Source organism: Triturus cristatus, chromosome 1_1, assembly GCF_964204655.1.
Source record: "Triturus cristatus chromosome 1_1, aTriCri1.1, whole genome shotgun sequence".
In the NCBI taxonomy this organism is placed as follows: Eukaryota; Metazoa; Chordata; class Amphibia; order Caudata; family Salamandridae; genus Triturus; species Triturus cristatus.
In genome coordinates, this window is record NC_140579.1 from 81,377,129 (window position 1) to 81,399,843 (window position 22,715).

The 22,715-nt window shown below is 44.1% G+C and overlaps 1 protein-coding gene across 13 annotated transcripts in view; it reads right to left on the reverse strand.

Annotated features, from left to right (window-relative positions):
* LOC146869509 (stAR-related lipid transfer protein 3-like) overlaps positions 1-22,715 on the reverse strand; it is a 128,605-nt gene that overhangs the window by 88,104 nt on the left and 17,786 nt on the right. For 10 of the 13 annotated variants that reach the window (XM_085603396.1, XM_085603386.1, XM_085603334.1 and 7 more), the window contains one exon: positions 2,376-2,660. In XM_085603396.1, the coding sequence (XP_085459522.1) occupies positions 2,376-2,594 (219 nt within the window). In that variant the 5' untranslated portion in view covers positions 2,595-2,660. Of the gene's footprint in view, positions 1-2,375; positions 2,661-18,240; positions 18,333-21,562; positions 21,637-21,726; positions 21,817-21,911; positions 21,972-22,715 lie in introns of all 13 variants that reach the window. The other 3 variants (XM_085603364.1, XM_085603323.1, XM_085603354.1) reach the window with 2 other exon arrangements.

Sequence of the window (22,715 nt, forward strand, 5' to 3'; positions counted from 1 at the left end):
AAGCATAAGGGGTGAAAGGACAGACAGTGACCGGGTAGGTCATTCCCTTGCCTCCTGTCGAGCCTCTAATCCACCACTAGTGGTTTTGGAGCAGCATGCATGGTATGATGAGAGGTGGTGGCAGTTTGGCAGCAGGTGGGGACTCTTGGCAGACTAGATAAGCCTACAGACCCCTATTTAATCTTCACTGTACAACAAAAGCCAACTGTACAATTGAACTTCCTCGTCAATAAGTTTCTATATGTACTCATAACTATGCTGAACCTGTAACCTTGCATTTCTCTGGTCATTAGTAAACCCCTTTGGATATTGAGAGGGTGTGGAACAGACACCAAGGAACATCAAGAGCAATTCCCCGGTGGGCTGCCAAGATGGGGGCTGGTTTTGGACCCGTGGGGATCAGTTTTTTTGTTACACGGGGCAGGGGTCGCAGCATAGCTGTAATATCGGCCCCCCCTGTAACAAAAGCAGCCAAAACCAGCCCTGGCAACAGCTCACCCGCACCCCCACTCCCCAGGGGAGGACGAGGTGGGTGCCAGGGCCAGATTAGGTTACCAGTCCGGCTGTGACCCAAACATCCAGTTGTGCTGCCATCCTTACATGGCCATCAGAGAAGGCAGCATTATAACAGCATTCTAGGGGAGAGCAGGATGCCACCCAGGCGCCCGGAAAAGATTCCAGCAACCCAGACTCAAGTTAGCAATAAGCATCTCTCAAACCTCCCATCGTTAACCTTACTTCACCCTCAACACCACAATTTGGATGTGTCGTAACAGCCAGAGCAGTGAACTATGGAACTGGGGAACCAGGTTCGAGTCACAGAGTGAGCTCAACATCCTGTGATTGTGGGCCAGTCACTTAAGATCCCTATCCCTACCAAAGATGAATGTGTCCTTGTGTAATGTAACTGGTGCTCATGTAAAGTGCTCCAATACCTTAGGGTCGAGTTCACGCTATATAAAACGGCAGAAAAAAGAAAAAGCTTCCTCTATTTTCACCACATCTTCAAGACCAACTTTAAAACTTAGGAATGGGGCACGCTCACAAAGAGTAAGTAAGAGAGGCAGCAGCTACTCTACAGGTGAAAGTGCATCTTCACTGAAGCCAGTGTGGGTGGGACTGCGGGAGGGTGAATGTGAAAGCGAGTCAAATACAAGCTAGAAGAGCGAGTGCATGTATGTAAGAATGAGGGAGTGCATGTACGGATGAATAGGTCAGACATTTAAGGCCCCAAAAGGATGACCACCACACTGACCGTGTGATATGCAACAACAAATGAATGAAGGCCTTCTGCAAGGCTTCTTTTTGGTCCTAGGTAAAAGATGGGTTGTCGAATAGAAAAATCATGATCATATTTCTCACAATATACCTCTATCAATATATCCTCTAACTCCACTCTCTCGTTGATCTCAAACCCCATACCACTGCTATGAGCCCCAAAATAACCCATTCTAGACTCTTTCATACTCTACCCCTCCTTGTATCATATCATACTTCTCCGATCCCCGAAAACAAGCATTTCTAAAAACCCTTCCCTCCGACTATTCCCCATCCATCTCCCTTTTACTCATCCCAAGCCTCCTTTTCCTGCTCTGAGCTCCAAAACATCCCTCCACTATCCTTTTCATTCCAAACAATAGACTAACATGTCCACCTCTCAAATTCATTTATTTCACTATACTGATTCACCACTAATCCTTTATGGGCTCCGGAGTAGAGTGCTACTCGCCGAAAAAGCATTTCGATGACGCGTATGGGGTAGTGAGAGCTATATAATTAAAACAGAATACAATGATAACTTCAGTCAACAAATCAAACGTACTTCCTTGATCTGCTAAAATATCAAACCGCCCCACAATCCCCGAAGGTTGATGACAGAAGATGACCCATTGACCCAATCACTGAACTGCAAAAATGAATAGCTGGTTCTAGTCCGGGCCTGTGTGCCTTCAGAGCATGGTCTGAAAATGAATGTATGGAAACACCCTTATAACAAAACATCATATCCCCTGGGTGCGCCCTTAGCTCTTCCCACCCAAATCTTGCTGCATCTCTAAAGCATGCTGCAGAGAGGCAATTGTGTGACATGTGGCAAATGAACCCACCTTTGCTGGAGGAAAACTCAAACCCTCCTCACGCCCAAGCATCCACGACAAGCATCCACGACTGCCATCTAAGTCCCATGAGGCAATTCAGTGAACAGACCTCTCCGATGCAGAAGTCATTTATTCAGTCATTCGTGGTGGACGGCCGTTATTCACTTACTCACTTCCAGCCCCTCACAAACTAATTACAAACGACATCTAAATAAATAGCTCAATTAAAAAAACCACAAATGGATACGGTTGTGTTGGAGGGTGGGGGGGGGTACTTACGTTTAACTCAATAATCCACAGGAGGGAAACGAACAGAAGGTCAAAGGTCACAAAGAGGCAGAAAGTCCGTCTGACATCCGAGATTGGCTTCTTCTTCTCGGGAGTCAGGAAATAGTGCGGGGAGTAGAGCTGGCTCTGGGCGTAGGAGGTGTTGATGGATGCGATGGCGGGCAGGCTTTGCTCCAGCTCACTAGGGTAGGACCCCAGCGGCTTACTCATCGTCCTCTCAGAGCCGGGGCCCGGGGGCAGGCGCGGGGGTACGGCCAGCAAGCATCAGCACACAGTCTGAGGATAGAAACGGGGACAGTGAGTGGAAGGACATGTATAGAGCAGTGGCGTAACAAAACTTGAGAGGGCCCCCCTGCAAAGCACATGGAGGGGGGCTCCCCCGGCGGCATGGCCCACCATCTACCACTTTGCCCTACCACCCAGAAATCTAGCATATTTTGATTTGAAACCTCCAACATTTAAATGAAATGCCTCTATATTGTCTTTCTCTAAGTTCTAATGAGAAAGTGTGCAACACTCTTAACATACAAGCTATGCCATTTGTAACAATACTGTCAAAAGCAGATTATTTAACTGAGGCAGCAATCAGAACAAAGCCAAGGAGCGATCCTATTGTCTCAGGAACTGCCTATGGCTGAAGAACAAAGAACAACTATGAAGGTTCTGAAATAGAATTGACAATACCTTGAAACTTTGAAAGACCAACCCAAACCTGCAATTCCATAAAAACTCGACTGACAATATACTTGAGAAGTACACAAGCTATAACTCAGTATCCTGCGAAAGTCAAGAGAAATAGACTGGTGAATTATCTGCATGTTAAAAAAAAACGAGTAAGCAATAGGGTCTGAGGGAACACACTACCAGCCCGGACTAAGTGCCCCTACTAACAATATGAATACACAGAAGTCCAGGGGTATAGAAAACCAAACAAAAAGAAAAACAAAATCCACCTGTCTGCAGTGAACCTAACAAAAGCCTGAATGAAGCTAACACTAGAACCTAGTATTAAAGTCCTCATAAAGAGGACGTAATCCCATCACCCACCGTGGTGGCATGCTTCATCATATGGGATCTCCTCTTAACCAAACCTGGTTTGGCTAAGGAGCTGCCACTCCCAAGGTGTATCTAAGGGAGGAGCTCGCGGATGTTTTAAACTTCGCTAATGAAATGAGATCTCCTAAAGATCAATGAGGCTAGCCGAAGTTGGGTGAGGCCCTAAAGTGCAGTGTGAAACTAAGTGATATAAAATGGACTACAGGAACAGAAAGAGTTTAATTAGGAGTGTGCCTGTGCCAATGTTAAAAACAGAGTAGTTGCGCGGTCTGATCAAATTAACGAGCGCGCTTACAATAAACCAAAAAAAGGTCTACATGTTTCAGCCATAACAGATCATAAAATTGTGATCAAGGCTTTCTTCAGGACCAAATAACCAAAACTACTGCAACTGCAAGCTAGTGCAAAAGTGAGCACTGGCGTGACATCGTGTCTAAAAGTAGAAACATGAAACGATACAACCAACCTTGTACCACAGGATCGATTGCAAAAATTTGAACTCCTACCGGTCAAGAAGGTAAGTGCCAGTATCAATGTAATAAAACATGAAAAAATATATATATAATTAATAACCAGGAAATGTACTTCATACAGGTTTATAGACACTGCAAATCGAAGATATCAAATAACCCAATATGAATCTTACCCGGAATGAAATCGGGACTAAGCCTGCCGCTCCTGGTAGCAACTCAGAGCGTGAGGCAACGCTCTGTGAAGGAAACAATTAAAAACATGGTCTAGTATGATGAAACATGTGTGCATCAGAGGTGCAGCAGGCACCGAAGCCTGTCGCTCCCTCAACTGAATCGCAAAGACATTCAACAGGCAGGGAAACAAATGTATTCAAAGAGGGACCGTGGGATGACTCAACCATAGGGCCGAGTGAATCCTCACTAAATCCCAAAAGCAGGTACACTTTATATATACAAAATTAGAATAATTAACAATAGTGCCCGAAACAGCGGAGCACACGGATTTTCTTAAACTGTCAACATTGAAATCAAAACGGGCGATCGTAAATGAGGAGATCACCTCAAAGACCAAAATACCCGCATGTTATTTTTATTCATAATTTTTTGCATGATAATAGCAAATACCCTTCATAGATACTTCAAGAGTAGCTCGCACTTCACTGGTGTTCAAAAGTGCGCGACTCTAGTGTCAAGAAACAGCCTCAAGGGCTAACAACACTACCAGCAAAAAACGGGCAGTAGATAGAAAAAGGGAAACCCTCTATATACGAGTAAAGGCAGCCGCCGATGAACTCGAGAAAGGTACATCGCTGCCGATAATGCAGCAACAGTAGCACACGTCAGTAATTACAACAAATCTCCGAAGATTGTAAACGAAGATTCATAACAACCCAACCACCGCAATTAAAAAATACGGGCAGTGACTGGGAAAAACAGTGTTACGAACAAGACGGCACAATGCAGAAGGTGCATCGACACGGAGAATCTCACCTCTCCGTCGTTACCCCGAACCTTCTTCCTGGATGCTGGCGGCGGCAACCAGTAAACGGCCGAACACGGGGTAAAATAACACCAACAACGCCCAGACGCACAACATAGCGTAATGACGTGGCGCGTCAGTGGCAAAGTGCAGAGCCCTATTGATGACGTCACAGCAGGCAAGGGAAGTCTGGGAAATGTAGTTACCCAGTCTCAAAAACCTCCGGCCAGATCATATAAAGCCTGAGAACTTACAAGAGAACAACAATGAGTTCCAGAGAAACAATCTACCACAGTCATGCCACACAGATGGAAAGGGACCAACACAACAGTATTGGTCACTTCTAAAGGCATCCTAGGCTGATCGGACAACAAAACGCAAAATAACCGAACAAACCCAACTGGATCACTAGTGTGTAGGTAAGCATAGTGGTATTCTGCATGATGTTTGACATGAAAGCAAATAACAGCAGACCATGCACACCATCCACTAGACTATCTAGTGAAAAAACTACCACTTGCCTGTAGGCTGTTTGAGTGCTGATGAAAAATCACAATATACAGATACAGTCACTAAAATACAACCCACTCACGATAAACATCTACAGATGGGACCATGGTATGGAATCATTTAGACCAAAACAGTCACTTTGTAACTTAAACACCCAACGTTGTTCTTTATTGAAAAGAAATTTAGACACATCAGAAACGTGTGCAGGAATAAATGGTTGTTCAAGTACCGTCCAAGACATCTGATTAGGACTGTGATTACACTCCAAGAAATGGTTAGTCAGTCTCGTTGATGCCTTTTTGCATCGAATGGTGCTCTTATGTTCCATGATGCGTTGTTTCACTTTTCTCATGGTCATCCCCACATATTGTTTCTGACAGGGACAAGTGCTTAGGTACACTAACTTCTCACTATTGCAATTAGTGTGACGCAATGGTTTCCACGGTTTGGCAAGACCAATGTTAATCTCAGTAGTGTGTGCTGTCTGCGCACAAACCACGCACCCACCACACGGGAAGTGTCCCCTAACCGGTGGAAGATCCCATAAGGGGTTAGCAACAGTTGGTGGTACGCTACGAGGTCTGGTATGGACCATGGCATCACGCAAATTGTCCCCCTTTTGTACGAAAAAAGCGGAAAAGCCAATTTTAATTGGCCAGTATTCAAAATACGCCAATGTTTCCGCAAGATCTTCTGAATTCGATTGGAAAACGTACTGAAGGTGTTCACAAAAGTCAATCTCTCATGTTGTGCTTTGGGAACAGCAACTTCTAAAAGGGCATCCCGATTGTTATTGGCTGCTCGTTTATAAGACTGTTTGATCAGCTTCGATGGATAGTTTCTAAGCTTCAGGTTCTGCAAGAGAACATTGGCATGTTTCGTAAAAGCTTCGGTGGTAGAACAGTTCCTTCTCAACCGAAGGAACTGGCCAAAAGGCAGACCAGTCCTTAGTCCCTTAGGATGGAAACTGTCAAATTTCAACAAAGAGTTTCTTGCCATGGGTTTAGTATATAATTCACTACCAAGGCCTCCCTCTGTAGGAAAGATCCACAGGTCCAAAAAAGCCAAACCCAGTTTGCTAAATTCAACAGTGAAGTTGAGGAAGACATTTTGGTCATTGGGCCAATGGTGAAAAGCCGAAAGAGAGACATCGTCTCCTCTCCATATGACCAAAACGTCATCGATGTAACATTTCCATACTTTGATGGATCCAAGAAAGGGATTGGTTGACGTGAGCACGTAATTCTGCTCGAAGAGATGAACATAGAGATTGGCCAGGCTGGGGGCAAAAACACTGCCCATTGAAGTACCGGAGATCTGAAGGAAAAACCGGTCTTCAAAGTTGAAAAAAATTTCCGTCATGGCCAGCCTGGCACACTCCATTATGAAAGGAACAGGTGAACTCAGTGGCTCAACGATGTTGTCCAATAGCGATCTAATCGCTTCAAGTGTATCAACCTGGGGAATGCATGTGTACAATGATTCCACATCGAAACTGACCAAATAGTCAGTCTCAACGTTGAAATCAATACCAGGTAATATGTTCAAGACGTCCTTGGTATCCTGAATGAACGTGGGCATCGTTTTTACCAATGGTCTCAAGAACACATCTACAAAAGATGACAAGGGTTCTAAAAGTGATCCGATGCCCGAAATGATGGGTCTACCAGGAGGAGGACGTTGCTCCTTATGCACTTTAGGCAATGTGTAGAAATAAGGAGTCACAGTGTAAATCGTCACCAAGTAGTCAGCCTCAAGACTAGAGATCCATCCTTCCAATTTTGCTTCGGACACCAGTTCACAAATCTCTTTTTGGAGTCTCACCGTAGGATCGGAACTCAACAGTTTGTAAAAGCTCTCGTTAATGAGTTGCCGCAGGCACTCTTCACGGTAGTCTGAGGTGATAAGTATAACAATAGCACCGCCTTTATCGGCCGGCTTGATGATAATAGCCGGATTTTTGGACAAGGATTCAATAGCCTTTTTGTCAGTGTTAGAGAGATTATGATAGTAGTTGTTAGAGCCCATGTCTAATTTCGAAACCTCAAGGGAAACCGCTGTTTCGAATGCCAGTACAAGTGGGGGTACCGAACTCGCGGGAGGTACAAAGGTGGATTTATTACGTAACCCACTATCTGTAATCTGATCCATTGGGGTAGCATTCTCAACGGTTTTATCTTGAAAGAAAAAACATAATCTGATCTTACGAAAGAATTTGGCTAGTTCACACTGGATCATGAATGGATCACCTGGGTTTGTAGGTACAAAACCCAACCCCTTGTTAAGAACATCCGTTTCAGCAGGGGTCAAAAGATGTGAACTCAGATTGACAATCAACTGCTGCTGGGACCTGCCGTTTGAGGCCCCTTCGTCATGCTGCGCAGACTGCGTGGAGATGGCGGCAGACTCCAGTGTACTCGTGTTTGGCCCTGTTGTCCTCTCCTTCTGCCTCGGTTTCTGCCTCGACCTTGCCCTAAAAAAGGCTGTTGTTGAAACATCTACGGAGGCGGGTTGAAAGGCATCATTTGTGGGTGGAATGGGACATTCGGAAAATGCCACGGAGCCGGGTTCCACCATTGTGTATGGGGATTCCCTTGCCAATTCCGTCTGTAGCCCTGTCTGCCTCTCCCTCGGTTAAGCAAGAACTACCCCAAATAGCTAAAAAAGGCTTAGCAAGGGGGCGGGGGGATGGGAGGCCTAGCAGCGATGGGGTTAAATATTGCAAATGCGAGACCAAGTGCATTGCAAATGGTGCAGGATGGTTTTAGTCCTTACTGCAGGGATGTGGAAATCCTATAGCCCAATGCCTGGTACATATTGTTTGGGAATAACACTGAATTTACTCCAACTGACCAAGGACTGGTCAATATCAACACACGTAGATGGAATATTGTGAGGAAGCTATTGAGGGAAAATATTAACTTCACCACTAGGTGAGTAAGGAAGCAATTCCTTTTGGTTTAGGTACCCTCACACACCCTAGTGGTGTCATGCTTCATCATCGGGTCACCCCGATGCCTAGAAGTCGGGGTGGGCTCAACCACAGTGTTGGGAGCTCTTTGAAGATATTGTAGACCATGGGGGCTAGAAAATTAAAAAACCTCAGACAGATCCCCAGTATCCCTTTATTATCGGGTCTGTCTGGGATACTAAAATTATTTAAATTAGGGTCTCTATAGGATTGTTATGGTCCTATGACCCTAGTGCCAACATGTTTCAGTCCGTATGTGGCCGTAAAGGTCCAGGACTTTCTTCAGGGCAAACAGAAGGCCACCCTGGGTAACAGAGGAAGGAATTCCCTAACCTGTTTTTCGTAGCAAGGGCAGAGTAGCTGCTCCTTGTTTGAGCGACTGATTAATTAATCTGTCATGCTTCGTATCCCATCCAAATTTCGAATGACATCCGTTTCTCGAAACGCCGGGGATCGAGACCAAGTAGGTGGACAGACGGGGCAGGACTCTTGACGAAGGTTTGACTACAGAGCTACCCCCAATAGCCTTACGATCCCCTGAGAAACGGGTGTCATTCGAAAGTCCTGGACCTTTACGGCCACATACGGACTGAAACATGTTGGCACTAGGGTCATAGGACCATAACAATCCTATTGAGACCCTAATTTAAATAATTTTAGTATCCCAGACAGACCCGATAATAAAGGGATACTGGGGATCTGTCTGAGGTTTTTTAATTTTCTAGCCCCCCTGGTCTACAATATCTTCAAAGAGCTCCCAACACTGTGGTTGAGCCCACCCCGACTTCTAGGCATCGGGGTGACCCGATGATGAAGCATGACACCACTAGGGTGTGTGAGGGTACCTAAACCAAAAGGAATTGCTTCCTTACTCACCTAGTGGTGAAGTTAATATTTTCCCTCAATAGCTTCCTCACAATATTCCATCTACGTGTGTTGATATTGACCAGTCCTTGGTCAGTTGGAGTAAATTCACAGTGTTATTGATTATATAGGGAGGTGTTACTCTGACCTAGAATCCTCACCACCCTTCCGGCACATGAAATACCCTTTTCAATAGCCTTTTGTATACACATATTGTTTGGGGTCAAGGGCAACACGTTTTCATGTGTAGGCCCAACCCCGTACAGCACAAACCCTTTGGCTGCTAGTTTGCAGTACCACATTATGGATCAGGGAACGGCACTGCAGTTAAGGTCATATTTGTGTCCCGGTGTTAATGCTGTTCAAACATGTATTTATGGTTCATTAATGCCAAGCCTTTATCATTAGGGTGAGCGCTTTAAGTAAATGTTTTAAGCTCAGACTGCACTACTATCAGTGGTTCCAGTATAAAAATGTGTACACAAGTTTTCAATGTTTAGCAATATGAGGCTATGTATACCGTTCCCAGAATTCTCTCTGATTAGATGCAAATATTTGCAGAAGATTGAAAGCAAAATTGATGATTCTTTGGTTTCAAAATAAAATGTTCACAAAAAAATGCAAAAACATTTCGCTAAACTACAGTAAAATGTTAAGTACCATTTCTTTGCAGCATCATTAAGTAAAATGTGTTAATGTATGCTAGCATTGCCCAAAATATTTATAATGGAAAAATCAGGGTAACCAGTTTTAATAATATGATGGGAAACATAAAAATAAACAAGCATTGGTAAAGCCAGTAGGTCTGAAATTGTTGGTCAGCCTTTTACTTTTGTCAAGGTGCGACTTGTTTTGGCATGGTTTCTGTAAAACCGTATTGGTGTGTGAGCTGCCAGGCCCCTCACCATTTTAACAAACATTGGCAAAAGCAAAAACAAAATTTGGTCTCAAAAGCACACATTGCCACAGTGTTCTTGGCACTGAACAAAACGACTGTCAATACGCTCCTTGTAAAAGAACAGAATGCTGTCACTCAAAGTGAAGCTAGCACATAGACAGAGAATTTTAATAAACACATAAAAGTCATGGTTAACGCTAGACCTATTTAGGGGCCCGATTACTAAATGAAGTCTCAAAAGTGCACCCATGTCCTTGCATTAAGTGCAGATATACGACTTGTGTGAATTCACTCGACTTTACACAAGTAGGCCAAGAAATAGTACTCCTAAAAAAGATTTGTGAACTGCATTTCAGCATGAGCAAATATCCAGGTGTAGATTTGCTCAAGCGAAAATCTGACTGTTTGCAAGTTCACTTTCCGTCCAACCACTTTTTTTCCCAACCCTGGAAGAAGTTTTATGTCTGCCATGGTCAGGAGTAAATTTCCAACCTCTCTCAGTATGGGAAAACAGAGAGTTGGTGAAAACCCTTAAAACATGCAAGTTAGTAGGTTTGCACAGACTCAAAAGGGCATTCCAACCCTGGAACTATTGCTTACCTCTACCTTCAGCCCCAGTATGTAGATCTGCAGAAACACAGCAACATAAGGGAATTGCTAGTATTCACACCCTACTACGGAAGGAGCCGTGCCATAATCGGAGAGGCTATTTTAGAGGTCTAATGTATAATGAGATTGCTGCCATCATTTGTCGCCGCATTACACGGCACCAAAGAGACAAGTGAACTTTGTTACAGGACAAGTGAAGTTATGAAGCAACCGGCCCCAAGGACAAGGAGATATTTTATTACATTTCACACCCCTGTTACCGTTAAGATACGTCAGGTTACAAGTTTAATGGCACAAAGAAATTGAGCCCTTCAAAGGGTGATAATGAAATAAAATTGTGATAACAGTAACACTGGTTATTTACAGCAGTGTAAGCAGGAAAAACTGTGGTAGGAAACAGGGCAACATTGTTACACACCAAAAGGCCGGAATAGAGATTCTTAGGGCTGCAAGCATTAGTATGAGGGAACATTATTTAAATCTTCGAGAGGTTGTTAAAAGTACGTAAAGAAAGGTTAACTCCAGCCCTTCAAAACTTGTTCAGGTAGAAATAAGACGCTCTTCTTCCATGAAGCCGTAAAGCAACAGCTGCTGCCTCAAGCACTGGCACTGCCAACCCTCTCTCACCTCCACCCCGACGTCTTTCAGGGAGCTCACAGAAATCCGCAGGCTGTGCAGAGTGCCAGCTGGCAGACCTGTTCGGTCTGCATGGGAGCGGCCAATCTCACTCGGCGCACAGCAACATCTCCATCACCTTTCTCCTGCCTCCTGTTGCAACACCTCCTCCTACCATCACTTTACTGGTGTACTTGGTCTCTCCCATCACCTAAAAATTCATCACTCCACTAGGGCATCATAAATGACCATCGCACTCAGTCCCGGTGCATTCTAATTACTCCATCACTCTCCTGGTGCAAATTTCCAAAGGCTTCCATGCACACCCCAGCCCCTCCCCCACTCCGCTGGGGCACCAAACCCTCTCCAGTTACTCCCTTGCCCTCCATTACTTCGCGAGAGGACCTCCAACCCTCCAGTTACTCCTTTGATGCACAGTAATCCCCCATAAACCCCTTCGTAAATGCTAACCCCTCCATTACTCCAGTGGTACACGACAACCACTCCACCACTCCCCTGGATGACCTGAACTGTATTACTCAGTGGTGCACTGCAACCCTCTTGTCCACTCTTTCCTGACTTCCAGTTTCACCTTAAATTCAAATCCCCGCTGCCTTGAAAGTACACTTCTATGCGTACATGCACAATTTAAGAACACCCATAAAAATGCAGCATTTCCACTTGCATAACTTCACAAACATCAACTTCCCAGTTTATAGGCCACAGAACACAATTATTTTTGTGCTTTTACACTGAACTTCTGGGCACCAATTGCCCCCTCCCCCAAGCTAGACACATGACGGGCAGAACAATCGCTTCCACTGCAGCAACTAGCTCCATCTTCTCACAGCACATCATGTCGGGCAGAGCATTTCACATCCTATCCGATGCACAGCAGGCCCCAGCTGCAGTTGGACCTTCCCGGCCTCAGCTGTAGTAACATATCATCAGGACGCGCTCTGCTCGCATCACTAAGGAAACTCAATTCCAAACCCCTCATTCTCTGTGTGGAATTGGGAAATTCTTTCTGCTAACCATTTTGTGACTGGAAACCCAGCAAAAAAAATATTTGCAATGCTATAGGTCTCGCATCTAAATATGAGACCTATGGCATTGCAAACAAACGGCCGCCATTGTCCCAGTGGCTGTGAAAGTGGGTGTGGCCCACTGAATGTAAGCAAAGCACGTCCTGATGCCTAACGTAGGGAAAACTCAATAAATAAAAAGAACACTTACTGTGTAACAACCAAGTAAAGGGGCCAGTAGCCATGGGAGGATACAAATTACAAGATGGCCCTACTAAGGAGGGACTAACGAGCCTCATAATGAATCAGAAGACAGAATTTACAAAGGACAAACACCCAAGCCAATGAAAATAGGGTCTGGGAGGGATGGCATCAAAGTGAGAACCCAGTGGGACAAGAGATTGAAAGTGAGGGGACCTTTGGCAGCCAGGGCCGGACTGGGAACCAAAACCGGCCCTGGCAAAGTTGTTGGGCCCCCATGGATACTGGCGTGGGCTGAGAAAGAGAGTGGTCCACCTCTATTCTTTGGGATCTGTGATGGTGGAAGGACGTGAACCATTGCAACACCAGACCAGAGAGGCCCATCCTGTGCTCCAAAATAGATAAGAGGTTTACATGATTTACAGTATCAAATGCAGAGGAAAGTTCAAGGAGGATTAGGAGGCAATATTCATTGTGGTCGAGCATTTTTTAAATGTCATCGATAACGTGAGTGAGAGCCGATTCAGTGCTGTGACCACTCCGAAAGCCAGATTGGTGTTGGTCTAGTAGTTGGAAATTCTCAATGTGAGGGCAAAGTTGTGATTGGATGCTTTTTTCAAGGAGTTTGGCCAGATTAGGGATGATGGAGATAGGGCAGAAGTTGTTAAGGTCAGCACTATCAGCATTAGTTCTTTTTAGAATAGGTGAAGCCTGAGCTGCTTTTAGGCAATCAGGGATTGTACCTTGAGACAGTGAAGCATTGATAATCTTTGCCAAAGGGGGGGATGACTTCCTTGATTTCTTTGAAGACAGAGGGTGGGGGTCGCTAAAATGATTAAATGGGTGGATACTCTGAAGAATCTTGTTAATGTCTCTTTCGCTGAAAGGAGTAAAGGTGCCCTATGAGGCATTGTTCTTAGTGCTCAGACTAGCTGGTTCGAGCTGTTCTGAGAGGGAAGGAGGGTGCGCAAACCAATGGGATGGCAAAGAAGCCTACTTCGATTCCAGTTCGATATTGAGAAGTCTTGATTTCTCAGTAAAGAAAGCAGCCAGAGCGTCGCATGAGGGTGGGCTGAATTCTGGGCCAGAGCGAATGGGTGCATCAACTGATTGCGGTTTAACAATTTCAAACAGTTACTGGGGCGATTAGAGGCTTGGTTGAATTGTGACCTGATGTAGTCGGCCTTGGCGCGCTTGATTTGTTTGTTATAGGAGCTCCTTACCGTTCTAAGGACTTTAAACTGATCCGAGGATGGTTTGGATCTCCAAGATCGTTCAATTGCCCTTAGGTTGCATCGTTCAGAATTTAGGTTGTCATTGAACCATGGTTTGGAGATTTTTGTTAAGGCTTTTTTTTGTTGGAGTGGTGCAATGGAATCCGTGATAGTAGAGTTGTAAAAGTCTGTGAGTAAATTAACCCACTGACATGTCAGCATGGGAGGAAAGGGCAGATTTACATTGGGTTGCTAGTTCAGCTGTATTGATATGTCTAAGGTCCCTTTTTCATATCTTCAGCTTCTTCGGTTGAACCTTCTTCAGGACACATCCCAGTTAATATAAAAGAGGATGATGTGATGGTCGGACCAATCACAAGGGGAGATGTTATCCAGAGAGATGGTGTTTCCACTGGAGAGGATGAGATCCAGGATTTCTCCTTTATTATGCGTTGGCCGGTCACAGTATTGAATCAGCTTGTGATCATCTAGGAAAGATTTAAGGCATTGACTGCTTTGTCATTGGGGTTAGACCAGTGAAGGTTGAAATCACCAAGGAAGATTTGGGACACTACGGAATAGACATTACCGGAAATGATTTCCATTAATTTCTCGATGAAGGAGAGATTGTCCCCCACTGGAGGTGATAGAATGTATGTAGTTTACATACCGGGAGGTGGTTACTTGACATGTTGAGACAGAGGTATTCACTGGAGGAAAGCGTGAGGATTCAGAGTGAGAGACCGAGAGTGTACGCCGATATACACAAGCTAGGCCACTGACCTACTTCAAGCAGGGATGTATTCTCCCCAATATTGCCATAGGTTGGCCTGGGCCACTGCATGATGTTACGGGGCTCACCACGGATAGGGTTTGTTGCTTCGAGCTGCGGCACCTCCATGCCTGAATCTGTGAGAGTTAATTCCTGGCGTGGGAAGGATTGGCATCCTGAGGAACTGAGCAGGGTGGGACCGGCAACCACTCTCAGAACACCGGCAGAAAAGGGCGCTCCTCCCCCTGGGGCCCGAGGGTGGGCGTCCATTAGCTACAATAAATAAACCCTATCGGCTCTTAGCAGGAACGGCCCCACAGGAAACAACGGCACTGAGTCCCTCCCCCTCCATGTACTGCAGCCTTCATCTTAAAAAGTCTGGGAAACACCGTTCAAGTCTTAAGGGACCGTGCTGGGTGCTATTTTACACACTATATCCACAAATACGCAACATGGGGTTTTCTACAACGCGTTTGTGTTGCGATTGGGAATCACAACGAGAACAAGCAGTCATGGACGGCATCCTCCCAGGTCAGAACTGCATGCAGGGACTGCGTGCGCGTGGCTGAGTGCGCGTGGCTGCGTGCGCGTGGCTGCTCACTTCCACGGCAGTACTCCATGGGAGTTAACTTCCCAGAAAAGGTGGGACATGCACCCACCAGTAGTCATTTGCAGGCTCCAAGTTTTACAGGACACACACAAAGGCCAATACAAAGGCGTGGGAGGAGTCAAACCCCACAAGTACATACCACAGATCACCACAGCGCAAGCGCTGTAAGCTCAACCTAAAAATAGTCCCACAGAAAAAAACACTTAAGCAACCAAAGTATAAAGATACTTGTGCTTTGGAGTTGCCCTGCGGGAGGAAACTAAACACAAAGGTGGGACAAAGAAGGATTCACTATTAGCAACTACGCATTTGTAAAAGACAATGGAAGGAACAAATAAAAAAGCCAGGTGGCGGGCTGTAAGCCTACAGAGTGAACGCAGCACTTTGTACTATACCTGTATAATTGTACACAAGGTGCCTGCACACATTCTACTGTCTGCTTGGCGTCTGTATACCGCAGCGTTAGCATGTAACAGTACCTTCATGCTCTCCATGCAGCTAAAAAAAAAAAACGTGCCCACATTTGCACATCAGGGCAGTTTGGCACTTGCATACGATCTATAGGTGTTTTGGAAGGTAACTGAGACTGCATACATATGTGCTTCATATGGGCAATGTTTGTAGTAATAGTAAGGAATTAGATGATGGCCCACAAAGACCATACACCAGGCCCAGAAATTGCCCCCTCACACTTTATTGCTGACATTGCAAAAAAATGTAATTTGGGGAAGCCATAAATTGGGGGTAAAGGTATGGAAATGGGGTAGAGTAACCAGGGCGGAGTCATAAAAAGCAGAGCCAGACAGTCAGCTTTTACTGTTTTTTTTTTTAGCTCTGCTGCAAAGCAGCTAACACAAACAAAGGAGACATTAAATCTGTTCCGGCTCAATTGGTTAAAAAGGCTGCATTTAAATAATGCGTATGTGGTAAGACATGCTGCATATATATTTGTGTACCCAACAAATATCTGGGGATAAAAATATTGGTAAAATAACTCCTGTGGTTAGTGCATTTGCTGGAGAGATCAGTCACAATTTTGAATCATAAAGTAGCATAGCGAAATAATGCATCTCCAGATAGTTCCCAGCCAGGATAATACTCTAACAGGAGGGCTGATGGCCTTTTTTCTTGGGTCTAGCTTGAATTGAAAATGCACATTGCTGCCCCAAATAGAAAGCAGACAGTACGGACGCTGCTGAATATGTCCCAGTGTTTGCAAATTACACCAGGACAAATTCAGCATAATTCAAAGGGTCTGGCAAGATCCCCCTCATTTCCTGCACTGTCAGACCAGCCCTTCTGGCACTGCCAGACAGCCCCGTAGGCCACTCCGACCCAGCCACAAAGAAAAGAATTGGGCCTAACTTTTTTCCAAAGCCTGTATCTGGGGTGCCTCTACCTCCGAGACTTGACTGTAGCCCCTCCTCTCAGGACAAATATTAAAATATGAGGCTGAATTCCACTCTGACACTATGCACTGGTTTGAGCCCATCCAGAGTTTAATTCTTTACTGCCTGGGTTTTATGTTGGGAAGAATTTTTCGCCATTCTGGCAACCTGTTCTGAACACAAATACATGGGATAATTCCTATCTGCCCTCAACAGACAGAAAGAGTTCCCATACACAGTACCGACCAATTGGCTGGGGAGAAACCCTACACCCACTCAATGCCTAAATACACAAAGTCTGAAAGGAGGACATTGCCTTGACTCGACACAGACTCCTGCCTTGAGCATACAATGGTCAAAACTTTGCCATGTTTATCTCTGTCCAACTCTCCCCTGTTCAGTTTGCTTTCCAGCATATTTACCCAACACGTATCATGGGGCTGTCTCTTCTCGGCACACACTGGTATGAGAAAGGGTGCTGGCTGCCCTAATCTGTGTAGTTTTTCCACCACTACTTTCCCAAGCCCAGTTCACAATCAGAGTCTTGCCAACGCTTTTATCACGTTGCTGCCCATTCTTGCTAGCCCTTTATTAGGGTGACACAATTTCTGCCAAATTTGAAGTGTACCACTGGATGCAGAGGAGGTTCTCTGTGTAGCGGTGTGGGAATCGACAGAAATTGCAGTTAGCATGAGCTGAAGCCATCCTGGTTGTCGCATCCATTTTGTTAGCCATGTGACTCTTCCGTCTTCACTGTTGCTTGCTTTTCTATTCTGCTTGAGTCATCAATTGTAGTTAACTCCTTCAGTACCGTGCCAGAGCAATGTGTGTGGTCAGAAAGGCCTGTAGCTGCTGGAATGCACCTGCTTTAGAATGTAACTGTCAGGTTATTTCAACTGATGTATGCAGTTCCGTTTCTCCTCCCACTCTGCTGACTAAGTAATGTTTGTCTGACCATGTTGGTCAATAGCTATCCCTGTGTGCGCCTGTACCTTCTATTTGAGTCTCCATGCTTACTTAGCTACAAAGTGGGTATAAAAGACCCATGGTTTCTGCATTCCATGTACTACCTCCTACAGTGCCCGAGGGTGCTATATTGATGTAGACCCACTCATGTGTGACTGATAAACTTGTTATTTGATATTTCAGCTTCCGTGTTATCTCTATTTTGTTGGTCTAAGGACCCGTGGACAAGATAAGGGTGACCCCTGCACCGGTGAGCCCCTAAAAAGGCTCATTTCCACAGCTGCTGTAGGTATGTGTACAGTATGGTCCAGGTACTGTCTACATTTGGCGATTGTGTCTTCAGGCGCTGCTAAAGGTCCAACGATTCGGGCTGGGATTGTGAGGGCACTCCAATTCTACCTCTCAGTCCACCTTGTCTACTCACTGAGACATCACATTAGTACAGCCTACGATTTCCTGTTACACAGAATTTATTCTTTGCCTGCTGTGAAAACATTCCACATTCAGTTCTTTTAAGTAACGAAACAACATAAAACACTTTATAAAAACTCCTAAATAAGTAAATAAATAAAAAAAATATTGCAGCATAAGGAGGAATAGTTTTGGTGTTTTAATCTGATAGAATGACTGCCGAAAGGGGCAACAAGGACTAGGAATTGTAGTTTGGTAACATCATACTTTGGTCCAACCATAAACGTTACTCACAGTTTGCAAGTAAAGAGCCCCAATCCTAGAATGCGCACCAGTGTCCGGAACAATGCCTCTCTCCCCATCAAGACAGGTCCAACCTTGCACCCCTTTAGAAAAAGATACACCGGTTTGAAGAGCGCCACATCACAATGCAATAACCACGCCCAGCTACGACTCCGTTTGTTTGTGGACTGTAATGCTGCCCTTAGCCCTGTACAGCAAGCACTCCGCTGCCTTCTGGCAAGGTTCACGCCACTCAAATAAAACTCATATGTACAACACGTATAATGTTCGAATCATTAGTTTTCAACAGGAACTTGAGCACCTGAAATTCGGAAAGCGACTCAAACACACTCTTCTTAACTAGGGCCCGTTTTTAGTTCTTCTTAGCCACAACAGCATCACTTCAGCCCCTAAAATGGGTCTCCATATAGTATTTTATGTAATTGTAGTTCATCCACCCATTTATTCATTCCATTTGCCGGGATACACTTCTCAGGTTATGCACCATTAGCATTCTCATAGAATCAGGTAATTATTGATTTTAAAGACCACCACCTCTACAGAGAAAGGCAAACCTGGAATTGAAGATCACAAGTGACATTGCTGTTTGGAATGGCCTTGAGCTGCAGAGGTCTTGGAACAGGGTGAGAACTCACTGACTGCATGCAGATTTAGAAGTCATAAAGACCTGTCCTGATCGCTCACAAAGGACTTCTATCAGAAAGACACATTAAGGGGCTGACTGGAGGTAAGGGGGGCTGTCTCCAGTGAGGACAAAGACAACTCAGGCTTTTCACCAACAGCTGGGCTGAGAGTGTTGTCACTAGCTGAGATCAAGCTATGTGAGACAGGGCCAAGAACATGTTTCCTTGGGTGCTGTTACTCAGATGGAGCAGCAGAAAGTTCTTAAAGGTTATTTTTAAGGCATTGTTACCAAGGCCGTAGGAGACACAAAGGGCCTCATGTAGGAAGCCAAATACCGGTCGGTAACGGCCGAAATTCGGTAAATATCCCGTTACCGACCGGTATTTAGGCTTTTGCGATGTAGGGGGCTGATTTCTGGATTCGGTATTTACCGAATCGGAAATTAAGAAATCGGTAAAATACCGATTCGGTAAATACCGAATCCTGAAATCAGATGTAGGGAGCACTTTAAAGAGTGACAATTAGTAATAGAAATTCGTTATTTACCACCAAATACAGGTTGGTGATAAATAACGAATACCTTGCAAAAAGTAATATTTTGCAGATTTAAGAGTGCCATGTGGCAGACATACATGCCCTTAGGGCATGTATGTGCACCACATGTGCACACATGCAAGATTCAGGGGTGCAACAGGGTGTCAATGTGACACCCTGCCACCCTTGAATATGCTCCCCCCATTACCGAATCGGTATTTACCGATTCGGTAATGAGGCATACCTTCCCATTGATTCCTATGGGCCTCCAGGCCCATAGGAATCAATGGGAAGGTATACCTCATTACCGAATCGGTAAATAGCGATTCATAATTACCAAATTTTTCCGATTCGGTAAAATTTACCGAATGATTACCTACATCACATTTACCGATTCATAAATACCGAATCTGTAAAATTCGGTATTTATGAATCAGTAAATGTGATGCTCCCTACATATGGCCCAAAATGTCTGGGGGGAGCACAGACAGCCAAGTGCCTGATTTGGTTCCAAGAGCCAAAGCATGAGTCGAGCCATCAATAGATGTAAATCAGGTAAGAAATGGTACAAAAAACTGTGAGATACTGTAAAATGAAATGCACTTTTCAAAAAATTTTCTAAATTAAGTACCTGATTGTCACTCAATTCAGTGATATTTACTGTATGTAAATATATGTAAATATATGCAAGTCAAGAATTCCCCCATGCACTAGCAACCTTGCCATGAGTTTAACAAAATGTGTCCGTTTATGTTGTCTAATTCTATAGCCTATATTGGTCCTAGATGAGAAGGAAGATGATTTTCTATTAAATATATAAGTAAGGTTCTGTATAGGATAGATCTTGTATGGAATTACTTCAATGAGCTCTCAAACTGGATAGTTAACAGAAAAATGTGCAGTGAAATACAGCAGTAAGACCTGGATTACATAATTTGATTAAGTGGGGATGCCGGGATTAGGACCCATGATCCCTAGTCTCACACTAAACAATGCAGAGACTTTAGAGTTACAGCCTTCTCTCTTCCACTTAGCGCCAAAGGTCAGTGCTTTGTATTCATGCATGAAAGTGTCCCCAAACTTTTTTCTCCAATGCTGATGGTTATGGTTTTAAAAGTGCACTGGAGCATCCTAACCAGACCCGATTGCCAGTACTGTCTCCCTAAAAGTGATGTATGTGAATTGGTAACTCCAATTGGCAAGGAATCTAGCCCCCTTAAAAGTCTCTGGTAAGTAGTACCAGTGGTACCCAGGGCATTTAGAATTAAAGGTTTCACCAGGGCCTGAAGCACTGGCTGTGCCACCCTGTGTGGCCCAAGTCAACAGATGACAGCAGTCCTGCCATTGCAGATTGCAGAAGCTATGCAAACTGCTCCAACTCAACTTTGCTGTCAAAATGAGTAGCATGGTCACAACACTATTTTTAATATATGTCAGTCACCCCTATGGTAGGCCTCTAGAGCCAAAAAGAGTTAAACAAACAGGGGTAACCCTATAACCCAAGGAACCTGGGCTTCATCAATATATAAGAACAATGGTTCCGTAGGGAGAAAAAATTATTTACAATAGAAATAAATCAATTAAACAAAACAACACAGCAAAAGATGATCTAGCAAATAATTAATCCTTAAGCAATGAATAATTATTCAAAAAACATAATAATTTATTTTTTTGTATTTCAAGTGAATTTTAAATCATTCATCAACTCCTTTGAATATGTACAAAAAATCAAAAAGGCTGTATATACAATGATATTTACAAAAAAACGACGCAGTGACAAAGTGAATAAAGTGACTTGATGCGATAGTGAAAATGTGAATATTTACAATATATGTATGTGATTATCAATAAAATACATAGAAAGTTTTGCAAAGATTTTTTGCAAAAGAGTCCGCAGCTGAATTCTGGTTAGGTAGTGATCCTTGTAAGGCACTGGTCCTAGTTTTTCGTGTATACAAGGAGTTCCGATTAGTACTGGACTGTGGAACCGTCAACGTTTCGACCCTATACCACCAGTTGTTCTATACAATCATAGCGGGTCTTCATCAGGACATGGGAGGTGTATAACAGCCTACATGAAAAGAATTTGGATCAGTTTCTTAGCTGTGTTAAAGATCTAAAAACAGGGAAGAAAAGAATTTTCCCAACAACTCACCTAATAGTAGGTGATATGGCAAATGTCCAGCAGTGTGACGTAGTTGCCGCTCACTTTCAGTCAGAAGAGACTACCTAATGACATGTGTGCACATTAGTAAGCATATGATAAATGTAGAGCTCAATTATATCACATTAGGGACATGTAAACATAATTTAATTTACCAGTGTTGTGGAAGATCTAAGTTCGTCTTCTCCTAGTTATTTGGTCATTTTCTTCTTTTTAATTCAGATTAATGAGCCAGGTTTGAATCACTAAAGACATAAACGCAGATAAGGGTACTCAGAATGATGAACGGATAGCTTAAATTAGGTATCAATGGAGATTTGTGGCCCACGTAATGGCTCACCTGACTTCCAGGTAGATACTCTGCTTTGCGGGAGGCACGGTTATCAGGATGCGATTTCGACTAGAAGAAACCATATATAACCCACATTAAATACCACTGACCTCATGTTGTCTGTAGCTATTTCAAAAACACCCAACTGTTAAGTCATAGTCTGTCCTAATTCCCTGCGTTGGCAAATTACCATGTGATCCTGTTGGAGAGAGAAGATTCAACCCCATCGGTGCATACGCGAACTAGGTAATGTATAATCAATCCTAAAAACATTTCTAAAGGTTCCAGCGATGAAACAAAACAATCGATACATAAAAGCACCAGGCATAGTATAATCGATCATGCAGCCATGTCTGCCGGTTCTAGCTACTCTATATCTCAAAAAAACCAATCGGTCAACGATAAAAATTAACTACTCTACGCATCACCCACAACTCCTGAAGTTGCTACTTTATGTTGTGGTTCATCGGGCAGTCCGTCTACAGCAAAACACCGGCTCGAATCCGGAGCATGCAGCAGCTAAATAGTAGCTGTTCAAAGATATGGCTCTCTAAATGACCGAACGGTCGAATTGGGAATTGCTAAACTTGTTACAAGGATTACTCAAAAAGCACTTCTAATCCGAACAAATTATTTGTGTAATAACCCTGAAAAAATGTCTTTGAGGGTTCTAGCGAGCGGTGCATAAAAGCACCCAGCAATATAAACTCGATCACATAAACATTTCTGAAGGGTCTTGTTATTCAGTGTCCGATAAGTTTATCAGCCGTCATTTGACGATAACTAACACCTGCTTAACAAGCGTCCCACATC